Source organism: Buceros rhinoceros, unplaced genomic scaffold, assembly GCF_000710305.1.
Source record: "Buceros rhinoceros silvestris isolate BGI_N320 unplaced genomic scaffold, ASM71030v1 scaffold6109, whole genome shotgun sequence".
Taxonomy (NCBI): Eukaryota; Metazoa; Chordata; class Aves; order Bucerotiformes; family Bucerotidae; genus Buceros; species Buceros rhinoceros.
The window spans coordinates 140,265-152,698 of NW_010432169.1; the positions used below are offsets into that span (position 1 = coordinate 140,265).

Here is a 12,434-nt window from a genome sequence, read left to right on the forward strand (position 1 = left end):
GCCATGGCTCTGCTTATCCCAGAGCTTTTCCTTCGGAATTTCTCTCATAGATTTAGAGCAGCCGCAATGAAGTAAAGGATAAAAATGCCTGTCTGGTTTGGTTGCACCTCTGCTGCCACCCCTCTCTGGTCCTCAAGTGCTGTTCATTGAAACGTGAGCGGGGTCCCCACGGGCTGATGCCGAGGCAAAGCTCACCAGTTCTACCCAGAAGGTGGAAATTGGGTTTTGGCGGCACCCGTGACACTCGTCACCCGATGGGTCACCCCGGCAGTTGTGCAGCTGCTGGATGCTGGCCAGTGGCCGAGCCATATCTGCGTCTGACACGTGTGATCGTTAGCTGGCATCGTCTGTGGTGGCGTCATCACAGCAGATGAGACTAGTGCTTATTTCATGGCTGGCGAAAACTGGAGGCCTTGGCACATCTCTGTAAATCAGGCACTACGGCACCACGAAGGGATGACCACCGTTGACTCCCTAATGAGGGAGCTTTGCGATGCTGAACGGCCACGGGTTCTGCAGGCTGCGGGAAGCCACCAGAGAGGAGCTCCCTGGGATCCTTCCAGCAGGGTGGAAATTCAGCGGCCCCCACGCAGCCTTTCAGCACCCATTGATGGTTGCACTTTCTTTGGGGTGGACTAGAAAGCAAGAGAGATTTCATGGAAGTGCCAAGGTTTTGAAATTCGTGTTCCAGAACAGGGCTGGAAGGGCTCTCCTGGGTCGTTGAATCCAGCTGTCTTCGTACCAGGCATCCATCTCATCTCACCTCCGCTCCTCTCTCGTACAGTCTGCCTTTTGTAAAATGAGCAGCTCCACCTGCATTTTGATAACTTTCTTCCAGCACCCTCCGAGCTCTTCCCAGGAGCCTCCTCCCGTACCTCACTGCTCTGACACCGAGATCCTCTCTCGCTGCCATCAGAAGGTGCCTGTGGTGGGCTGGCTGTCCCCTGAGAGCAGCGCCATCAGGCAGGCGCTGCAGAGGCCGGGCTGGGATGGGGGGCTGGGCTTTGCCTTTGCTGAACCACCTTCTCCCTGCCAGGAGGTCTCCCTCTCCTCCATCCCACATTATGCCCGTGGTTTTTTCATCATAATTGTAAACAATTTACTTGCCTCTCTGCTTTAACAGCACTCACCTCCTTGCTGAGTTTCTGCTGTGCCCTGTTGGACAAAACAAACAGTCTTACTCTGGTGTTGGGGCTTAAATAGCCCTTTGGAAATGTTTTCAAACGAGCTTTGGGAGAGAGTCCTGCTCTGGATGAGGATGAAGAGAGCTCTGTAAATTGGAGACTGGGCACCAGCCTGGTCTCCCAGCTCGCCCGTGGGAGCCAGCACTGCTGCAGGCATCCCTTCGGGGCCTCTTGAAGCTTTTTAAGCATGAGTATGGTTTAGTCTAAAAAATAAAAAACTGACAATTCTGATTCTTCCACCCACCGAGAGATACACCCTGTGAGTGGGATTTCAATGCGAGGAGATCTTAGCCTAGAAAACCTGGTCTTACAGCACATCCCCCGTGTCGCTACAGCTGTAAGTCACCCACACACTATCCTAAAAGTTTACAGCTCTGAGAATGAATGTGTAAAAAAGTTGAGCTTTCGAGTGTAGTAAGTCCATTTATTTTTATTATCTGCAGTAGCAGTCTCCAGCATGTGCATGCTCTCTTGCGGACGAGTCCATAAAACGGTTCCGTATAAAGATGTAGATAGTTTCCTGCCCTTTCATTAGGACTTTAGACTTTTGTGTGTACAGAAGTTTCATTTTTAAATAAGTTTGCTGCTCTGCAGAACATCGCATGGTGCCTGTTGGGCCCCACATCTCTATAAAGATGTGCCAGGAGGGATTTCAAGACATAGAATGTATTTGATCTCTCTCCTTCTGACCTTTGTGTTGTGGCTGCTTCAGGTACCCACCGTCGTTCTTCTCTGGGGGCGAGGAAGAAAAGTCAGCCTGGTTGCTGCTTGGCTAATGAGTATTACCTACCAAATGCAGGAGGAATTTTTTTGACAGGGGTATGGTTTCGTGGTTTAATATTGTATTAGATCTTGGCTGATTATGACGTGTTGAGGTCTGTGTAGTCTTAACATTATTATTTTGGCAGAAAAGGTTGAGTTTCTTAAAGTTTTGTCTCCTCTCAAGGGGAGAGCAAGAGAAAAGAAAGAACAGTTTTGTTCTGATCTTACCAAGATGCTTTGTTGACCTTGAAATGTGTCTTAAGGTGCTTAATTGTATTGCATCAGGTGACTGCGAATGAGATCGGTTGGTCTCTGCCCAGCCTGGCAAATCGTTTTGGAAAGTTTTGTAGGATCCTGATTAATTTTTGAGGCATTGAACTGTGGAATAAAAGCAGTGTGGTGATGGCAAATGCATCCCATGTGGGAACAAATCCAGGCTCTAAGGAAATCCTGCAGTCGAGTAAAGCTCTTGAGGCACCTGAGAAGCAGGAGATGGGGACAGTCTGGTGGGGAGACCTTGGGAACTGGGGGTTTGCTCTGACTGCCAGAAGAAAGGCAGGTTCTGTGTGCTGAGCTTCATTTGCAGGGTGTGGGCAGAGAGGGGAGCGAAGATTTGCAGTGTATGACTTAGGGGCATCCAGGAAAACTCAGCAATCTGCTTTGTTTCTGACAGCTGTGGCACAAGAATTGCACTTAGGGAGGCCTTGGCCCTGGAAAATGCTGTTGGGAGGATTTAGAATTCGTTTGGCAAGCGCACGGCCCGCTGGGGATTGTGTCGGCTCCTCTGAGTTGCTCAATTTCTGTCCCAGTTCTGGTCTGGCTTGTGAGGAGACTGGTGAAGTTCCCATCTGCCCGCGAGGTGGGCGGGGGTTGCACCCAGGACGTCATCTTGGCGAGCCATAACAGGGTGGGATTTTGTAGTGAGGGAGGTTTTGAGGTTATTTTTTTTCTTCAGCTTTGAGTCCTGAAAAGTACTAGATGCCAGCTCCCAGTTTGTCACCACCACTTATGGAGCAGCCTCCACTCTGTTCACGTGTGGCGTTTGCAGTCACCCTGATGTGTTTCGACTGAAGGCAGCCTTCCACTAAGGAGGCAGGGCTGGTCCATCCCTGCTGGGATGCTGCAGTTCCTGTCCCCAAACCAGCTTTACTCTGGTGTGACAACACTGGGGCAACTCCTGGTTTTCACAAGGAGGGAACCACAGGCAGCAGGTCGGGCAGTCTCCATCCCTGGAGGTCTTCGAGTCCTGAACCAGCTGGTCTGAGCTCACATCTGGCCCTGCTTTGAGCAGGAGATGGTTCTAGAAACCTCCTGAGCTCCCTTCCCACCTGAATGTGTATTTCTGTGAACCTGTCTGTGGTGTTGCTCTTCTGATGACGCTTATTTCTCTTGAATATTTAGTTCTAGAAGCAGTTGAGAGAGAAGCTGTGGTGTGGCTTTGCATGGATGTGGCTTCACGTGGGATGACATACTGTGTTCTCTCGCCTTCATCTCTTTAACAGATCATGTACTGAGTAACTTGTGAACCAAAATCCTCTTTACCAAGAAGTATGTACCTCCCCTTCCCTCAAGAGAAAAACAGTGAAGAAAAGAGGAGCTAATTAACTAGAGCTGACGTAAAACCAGACACCTGCCACGTGGCATCTCCAGATTAATAAATCCTTTTCTTTTAAAAATTAGAAGCATTTATAAAAATAGAGACAAAACCTGAAATCTCTCTGTGGTATTTGCATTTAAATTGAAAATGAGAATGTATCTGGTCCTGTAAGTGCCAAATAATTACTTGATATTAAGAAGTTTGGAGATGCTCTAGTGGAAGATGCTTGACAACTTAATTGTCCTGAGAGTTACTGAAAGTTAAGGTTTCAAAAAAACTTTAAGCTAAAACCGTGTTGACAGAAGCAGAATGAACTGTTAGGAAGATGCTGGAAATTCATGTCTCTCTTTAGCAAGGCTTTGGGTCAAGTCTGTCATCGGATGACTAGCGGGAACGTTCAGGCAGCATAGGTTTGGCACGGTGGTCGTGCAGAGTCCCTCACACCATGATTAAGGAATTTAAGGTCAATTTAAGGAAATTAAGGTCAATGTCAGTGCATCCCCCTAAAAGCCCTGTGAGTGTTCATGCAGCTGTAACAGCGCTATTTGCTGCTAGTGCAGCTCTGTGCGGAGCTTAGGGGGAGTCCATTCGCTGTCAGACCGTCTCAATTCTGAGCAAAACGTGCAGACCTTCTTTCAGAGTGAGAAAGTTTCCAGCTCTCAGTGGTGGACCAAGCAGTGATGGGGTCATAGAGATGGATCAGAAGGTAGGAGAGATTTCCCTGCTGGAGGAGAAATCAAGCAGCTTCTGGTGGATCTGACAGACCCTGCCAGGCCACATGTACCGTGAGCTGTTACTGAGGCCCAGTTTAAACACCCCAGGGAGAGGATGGCTGCTTGTGCTCTGAGGTGCAGGATGTGGCAATCATGCAAGTGTGGCATGAAGAACGTGTCCAGGTTGGGCCAGGGCTTGAGGCTGAGGCAATGTCCGTGACGGTGCTGGGTGTGATGGACTGTGGCTGCTCATCAGAAAGGGACAGGAGGGATCACACACAGGACGCTTCAGCGTGGGCTCGTCTGTGTCCAGAGCTGATGCGCAGACGGTGCAGATGTCACAGCCCAGACAAACTGTCCTTACGGAGAGCGGATATCCACAGACTTTGTTATGTGGAGTGTGGCTTTGCTCTTCTGCTTTAGAATCAGACTAGAAGACTGTAATGCTGGATGATTTTCTTTTTGCTATTTTCCTTCGAAATGTTTTATGTGTTGGCAAAAGCAGATTTGAGTTTTCAGTGTTGCTTCTTCTCGAAAGAATGTCAAACGTATTTTCATGTAACGGAATGAAGTTTCTTGGGCTGCACTGCAATATTCACCAGTGAGGGAGGTAGTCTGGGCAGTTGTTAAATTGTCTCTACTCAGCTTAGCTGTTTGATGATCTAGTTTAAGGCAATATCCTGTAGAGTATTGAAGACAATGCAACTTTTTTGCCCATGGCCAAAATAAACAAAGATTTTGTGCTTCTTTGCAGCTTATGTTAGCAGCTTTATTTTGCTTCAATTGATTTGATAGAGCTGGACATGTTAATGAAGAAAGAAATGTTGCAGAAGGATTTCCATGAGTCTTTCTTCAGTGGGAATTATTTTTATTTGATACAGAGATGCTGGACTTTCACATAAAAATAGATAAACCAGCCAATATGCTCTGCACTGCAGCTTCCAAGGTGTTTTCCAAGTTTTCAGGGCTCTGATGGAGCTAATTCTGTTGTCTCATACATTCATTCATGGAATTGTTCAGACAAATCTCAAACTCAACCCAGCTGTGTAGATGTTGGACGGTGGCTTCAACAAGGAGGTGCCTAGGAAAGCATCAAGAGATATTAATTCTGTGTTGCAAGACAATGTGGTAGATGGTTCCTATCTCACAGGAGACTGGTGGTCTGTGATCCCCCAGCTTAAACACGGATCTTTTTTCACTGAACAGTGGAGATCTGCTTATTCATCCGCATTTGTGATCGCTTTGCAATTAGTTACGTGTATCGTCGTAATACAGCAAAGCTCAGGCCACAGACGTGGTGCGTCAGAGGAGTGACTCAAGCTGAAATGTGCCTTTTTCTCTACTGCTTGAGGTTTGAAACAGATTATTTCAGGGGAGCATAAATAATTCAGAATTCCTGCAGTAAAACGTCACTTGATGTACTACTATACGTTTTTGTGAGCCTTTAAGAACAGTGAAGAGTAATTTTGTTTTTTCCTTATCTCTCAGTGATGGGATATTTATGATTTAATAAAGTGTTAGTCAGGGAACCCACCCAGACAGATCCAGGTGCTTACACCACACATATTAAATACATCCAGTCTGTGCATTGAACCTGTGTATGTAACCGACTTCTGTGTTTGTTTATTGATGAAATTCTCTATTACAAAGCTGGTGCCTTAAACCCGGACAGGCACAGGCGAGCCATGTCTGACACCTCAGCAGACGCAAGAAAAATCAGTGAATTGCTCCTTGAGGGGAAGAGAGTCGAGTCCTTACTTTCCTCTACAAAATCTGGGAAGGAACAAAGACTGCAGGTACGAGCAACAAAAAAGGTGGTTTATCAAGATGTCTTATGAGATTAGGAAAAAAAGGTTTTAGGGACTATCTAAAGTCACTGTGGTGAGGCTGCAAATCTTTTGGACTGCAGCTGTGTGAAAGCAGGATGCTTTTCCCTTCTGTAAGGCTCGAAGGAGATGAGGGGCCTGGTGTGATTGAAGCAAGAGCCTAGTGATAAGGGTTGAGTGACTTTACCCACCACCTGCGTGTATCTTTCTCTCAGGAACCCACGAATCGTCTTTTGGTGCCAAGATCACAGCAGTAATGTGGAGAGTTGCTTCTCAATCTTTTAAAGCAAGTGGCCAATGTCTGGATTAACAGACCGGAGTTTCTAGAGAGTGAAGCTGGGGTTTGCAACTCACTCTCCAACCTGGCTGTTCCTGTGGCACTTCTACTCTTTTGTGTGATGTGAAACCAAAGTCATGGTAAAGGACTCAGGCCAAAGCACACCGAAGTCGTGGCAGGACCATCATTGACTGTCCTTTGGAGCAGACCTTTGGTCTTTTCCTTGCTGTTTCTCTGCAGGCCTTTGGCCTTAAAGATAGTCAAGAATCTTTCCAATTCACACGACCTCTTTTCCATGCATGTGAGAAGGAAACATCAAGGGGTCAAGAACATCTGAGCTCTAGGAAAGGTTTGCTGCCTTGCCTGACCTAGGAGATGGGGTTGAGACAAAGTCTCCAGTGGTTTTGGAGGATCCTGGATGTGAGCTGCATCTGGAGGTGAAAGTATTGGCACTGACTTGATAGAATGCCAGCGCTGGGTGCTCAGGAGCAAGTGGCCTGTTGGATTCTGAGTTCACTGGGCCTCCCAAATGTACCTGTGGTGCTCCAAGATGCATGCAGGTCGAACAAAATGTGAAGGGTGACAATCAAAATTAGTTGAAGGCACTTCTGCTGAATGCACAGAGGCTGGTCCTCATGAGGCATCCGAGTGCTCACTCAAGGTTAAAATCAGTTGTTGCCACAGGCTGCCCATGGACATGGACATCAGCAAACACAAAGCCAGGCATTCCCGATGCCCCTGTCAGCGCAGGAAGCGGCCAGGGGCCGATGTGTCAAAGCCTGTGAATGGTGCTGCAGCCAGTGTATAACGTGACGGTGTTCGATGACATTCGAATGTCATGGAGTGTGCACGGACAAGATATGAACATTGTGGTGCATTAAAGGAGCGTTTGGGGGTGGGAAAATGCGACTTAACCTGGTGAATGCAAATGGAGCTTGACTGGGACTTCCCAGCTGGAAATGGCATATATACACATACACAGTTATGCACACACATCTGGGGGGAGGGGGTTCTCGGGATCGTATAAGTAGCATTTGATATTCAGTACGTCGAAGTATGTGTATTCAGAAGACTTAATGGCTGGTTCTGAAGCACTCTTCCAAAGGTAAGTATCATCCCAGCACTGCTTTAGAGCAATCACTTCATTGATGGAAACAGTGATAGTTTCTGGATAGTTTTATGCTCATTTAAAGAGTGACAAGAAAAATCACATAAGTGAGTTGCAGTATTATTTTGTCCTTGTGCGGGAGATTGATGAGGGAACATTTGTAAAAGGTGCTGATCTTACTCGGAAAATGGTGGGAAATAACATCTTCCAAGGTTCCCGTGCCACTGCATGGGTGCGGGGCACTCCTGAGCACTGAGCCTGCCTTTGAGATGTCCTCAGAAACCTCATCTACCCTGGAGTTCCCATCTGAAACACCGGTCTCTGCTTTGCTGGGGGTTGGAGAATAATTGCAGGCTTGAACAGTCCTGGATGCAGATAGAGATCCTTGGGGTACATGGTGCCTCTCTAAATGATGATGATGTTCTCTCAGTGGTGTGCACCAGCTTCAGGTTTCTCCTGCGAGTACAGGGTGGGTTTTCCTCATCTGATGTGACCTAGCCAGGGAAGTGCAACCAAGGTGCTCGTCATGGGCTGGGTTGCATCTCGTAAGAGCATCTTTTTTGACTGTTCCTGGTCACTGAGGGTGTACTTTCAGCCCCCTTCCCTTTCAGAGCTGACAGCTGTTTCCCCCCCTGACCAAGGCTGCGCGGTCTGCCGCTGCTGTGCTGCTGTCGGGTGGGGTAAGGAAGCCCTGATCTCCCCGCCAGCCAGCCCTGGGGATGGAGCAGGGTGTGCAAACCAGGGCAGGCTGTAGCCTCAGGCATGTGCTCACCTCTTCTCATTCAACCAGCTGGTACAAAGCTATTTTGCATGGCCCTGTTTGTGTCAGATAGATTGGAGGTGACACCGCTGTTTGTATTAGCGATGTTGGGTTGATATCTCTATTTTCTCTTCTCTCAGTGCTCTGGTAGCACTGGGATGAGGAAGGGCTTGTAGATATCTCCAGAGATGGATAACAAACATGGAACGTTCATAAATTATTGTGGTTACTCTTCAGTTGTCGGCAGCTCAGCTTAATTTCAGTGCTGTGACTTCCTATTTTTCAGTGTGGCAGTGACAGGTACTTGAGCAATGTATGTACTCTGTGATGATATTTGATTAAGGTTTGATTCTCCAAAAAATTAACCATGTGCTAAATATGTCCAATGGAAGCTTCAGTGACTTCCTGAGCATCACAGGTGGAAAGGACCTCCTAAGCTCACCCAGCGCAATCCCCTGCAGGGAGCAGGGATGTGGGCACCCAGAGCAGGGGGCTCAGAGCCCCAAGGGCCAACCTGACCTGCCATGGGGCCAGCGATGGGGCTGCTGCCACCTCTGGGGGCAGCCTGGGCCAGGCTCTGCCCACCCTCAGCACAAACAATCTCTCCCTTCTCTCTGCTCTGACTCTCCCTCTGGCAGTTGAACCATCCCCCTTGTCCTGTCCCCACAGGCCCTATTAAAATCATACGTAGGCATAAAGTGAAGCATGAACATAAGTCCATGCAAAGTCTGAATGTGCAAAATTTGTACTTTATTATAATGAACTTTTTTCATATTTCAGCCTTAAAAAAAGGACGTTTTTGGATCACCCCTGACCCGTATCACAAAGATGACAACATCCAGATTGGGCGAGAGGTGAAAATCTCCTGCCAGGTGGAAGCCATCCCTTCTGAGGAGCTTATGTTCAGCTGGTTTAAAAACGGACGTCCCTTGCGAAGCTCTGAGAGGATGGTCATCACACAGACTGACCCTGATGTTTCACCTGGCACCACAAACCTGGACATCATTGACTTAAAATTCACTGACTTTGGGACATACACGTGTGTCGCGTCGCTGAAGGGAGGTGGCATATCGGATATCAGCATCGATGTCAACATCTCCAGCAGTACAGGTGAGGAGGCTTTCTTCAATACCTGATTTACTTTGAGGTGTCCACACTATGGCTTTCCTTTACTCAGGGAAAAAGGTTGAATACACCGAGCACTTTGCACCATGAGGGCATCCACACAGACCCCAGACTGGGGACTGAGTTCCTTTGATTGAAGGATGGGAAGCTGGATAAGTGACATGTGGAGCACTCTGCCTAGAACACGCTAGTATCTGGTTGACCCAGACGTGTCCTCTTACTGTCAGAAAAGCTGTCGCTTCTATAAAGGGACTTTGGCCTTTATTTAGGACTTCAAGGCATCCAGAGTCATGAAAAACAGCTAGTAGGAAGTGACAAGGAGAAGCAGGAGTGTGTTGCTTTAACCGAGCTGAATCCATGCTGATGCTCTAATGGAACAGCAAGTGCCAGGCAAGGAGGAGGGAGCTCTTTTTTCTGAGCGATGACGCATTGCCCGTTGGTGAGTCATGCTATTCCCAACGGGCAAGAAGTTGAAGGTATCTGTTACGTGTGCTTCCAGATCAGAGATTGAAATGTCTCTCTCTGATGAGCTGGAGCCCTGGGTTATTACTTTGGTAATAAATATCTTGTACTATGGAGTAGGAATGTGTAACACCGTAGTAATTACCTGCTTTTCTCAACCTTGTTGCTGATAGCTGGTTTGTAATCCATAGATGTCATCGACTTTGCCCCCCTCCCCAGTAGCTGACTTTAATATCCAGGTAGTCCATGGTGACAAAATGAACTAGAAACCATTCTGCATGCAGAACTTTTTTCCTGCCATATATTAGTAACAACCAAAAAAAGCAAAGCGCTGCTGCTGGTTGATTTCTTCCGAGAAGGGTAAGAAAAGGCATTTCTGTTTCCAGACCGCTATTCGATGTGGAGGGGTGGAGGCAGAGGCAGGCAGTGCGGGCACTGTATCTGCCATCCGTCCTGTCTTCTGTAGCAAGCGTGGCTCTGCTTTTCCTTAGATCCGCCTGGTGTTTGCTGGGGTGAGGCACGCGGATCATGCCATGTAGAACGAAGACAACAGCGAACACCCTGGGAAATGTTTTTGTAGCACGGGAGGAAGATGTTTCATGGACATCTCCTGACCCCTTTTTGCCCAACACATTCAAGTTATGATGCTTTCTCCTTTTTCAAAAAAGATTAAATGCACATTTTTGCCTCTAAGGGTATGTCCGCAATTCTGCTCTGCAGATTTTACATCCGTAATACTTTGCAAGGACACGTCACGTCTAAACAGTCTCTCTTACAACTTACATGAGAAATTATTGTTGAGATTTTAATATGTGAGCTGCCCTCCATCTTCAGTATGACACCGGGACCGTGGATCCTACTTGAGCACCACGTGGCTTCTGACACAAGTCTGGATGTTTTCTCCACTGACAGGGTTTCATGAATATTCTGGAGATAATGAGCCAGCATTGACCTGTGGTTTGGGTAGGAGCCAGGGAAGCAAAGCTATGCGACTGAGTTGGGGGCCGCTTAAGCAAAACGGGCAGATACTGTTTGGTAACTCTTAGAGTGATGTTGCACAGTTTTGTGGGCTTTCCGTTAACTTCAGAATGACTGTGCTGGAGCAGTGCCAGGAGCCTGGGGAGGGAGTTGTGGAGGGCTGTTCCCTTGCAGGGTTAGAGGCTGCGGCTGCCTGGCCAGGGAGCAGCTCTGTGCGGTCTCAGTAGGCAGCGAGTGGACATGAGCAGCAACATGTCCTGCCAGCGATGGAGGCCAGTGGTACCAGGTCCTGTTTTGGACCCCTGATGCAGGAGAGGCTTCAACAAACAGGGGTGAGTCCAGCAGTGGCTGTGAAGATGGTCAGGAGCGGCTGGGGGAAGGGGGCTTGTCCAGCCTGGAGAAGAGACAGCCCTGGGGCACCTGAGAGCAGCCATCCCTTGCCTCTAGGGGTGTATCAAGAGGGTGGAGCCTGGCTCTTCACAGCAGTGTGGATGGGAAAGGTGAGAGGCAATGGACATGAGCTGGAATGGGAAGTTCAGACTGGAAAAAGGAGTAACTTCTTCCACATGAGGATGTCTGAGCGGAAAACAGAGGCATGGTGGGATCTCCATCTTGGGAGGTTTTGATAAAGCCCTGAGCAGCCTGCTCTGACCTTCTGTCTGCCAATGCTTTGAACTGGGGCTCAGACGAGAGACCTCTGAGCAATCTTCCTGCCTCAATTATCCCATGAAGACTGCAGGGATAGAAACACTAACCAACAGATTTGCAGACAAGGGAACAGCAGGTCTCTTGGGCAAAAGAAACGTCCTTCCAGCTTTTTAATGCACATCTTACTATCAGGTAAAGAACCGAGAGGATTATTACAGGGTAAGAGCCGTGTTTGGCATGATGGATGGCAGTTGCACGCAAACTTTGTTACCTGCTGCCAGGATGAAGCAGACAGTGACATCTGTGCAGTCATGCATTGCCCATCCGGCAGGCAGTTACCACGGTATGATCTGTAATGGCTGGGGAATCCTCTGGGAAACTGGTGGGGTTTATTGGGAACGTCCATTAGGTGGCCGTGCCTGTGAGCTCGTCACAATTTCTGCAGGCAGTGATGAATCAGGTCAGCTCTGGAATTTACTGTCCTGTAACACTCAAGAAAATCAGAAAGGGGGAAGAAAAACGGGATCAGCCTTATTTAGCGTCTTAAAAGGAACCCTGCCTGCCTGTATGACTTCATTACCCGAGTAAGTGGAAGCTGAAATAGTTTCAGTGTGCTTTTGAAGGTCATCACTGATTCATCAAGATTCATTACTGCTCTGGTAATTACGAACATAAGGCCTAGGCACAAACACGTCTCCCAAATGCCAGGACTTGTACGGGTGTATTAATATCGCGCGGTGTCTGTTTGCTGGGTTTGGGGGAGAATTCTCTCTTCCTGACATTTCTTCCTGAGGTTCCTCCTGGAGTCACCAAGAGAGGCAGCGGGGGTGTGTCACCTTGGAGGGAAGGAGGAAGGCAGTTAGGTCTCCTCTGTCCCTCCAGCAGGTTGGAAGGGAACACGCGGCAGTGCAAGGGTCACTCCAGCCTCTTGGCACGCTCGGCATTGCTCTTGTTTAGCAGGAGTATTTTTCCCTTGACGTTTTGTACTTTCAGC

General features: G+C 48.1%; 1 protein-coding gene across 1 annotated transcript in view; it reads left to right on the forward strand.

The window, feature by feature from the left end:
• MDGA2 (MAM domain containing glycosylphosphatidylinositol anchor 2) overlaps positions 1–12,434 on the forward strand; it is a gene marked incomplete at its 3' end in the record, with an annotated part of 126,341 nt that overhangs the window by 72,338 nt on the left and 41,569 nt on the right. Inside the window, exon 6 of the mRNA XM_010143676.1 lies at positions 9,008–9,337. Within this exon, the coding sequence (XP_010141978.1) occupies positions 9,008–9,337 (330 nt within the window). The remainder of the gene's footprint in view (positions 1–9,007; positions 9,338–12,434) is intronic.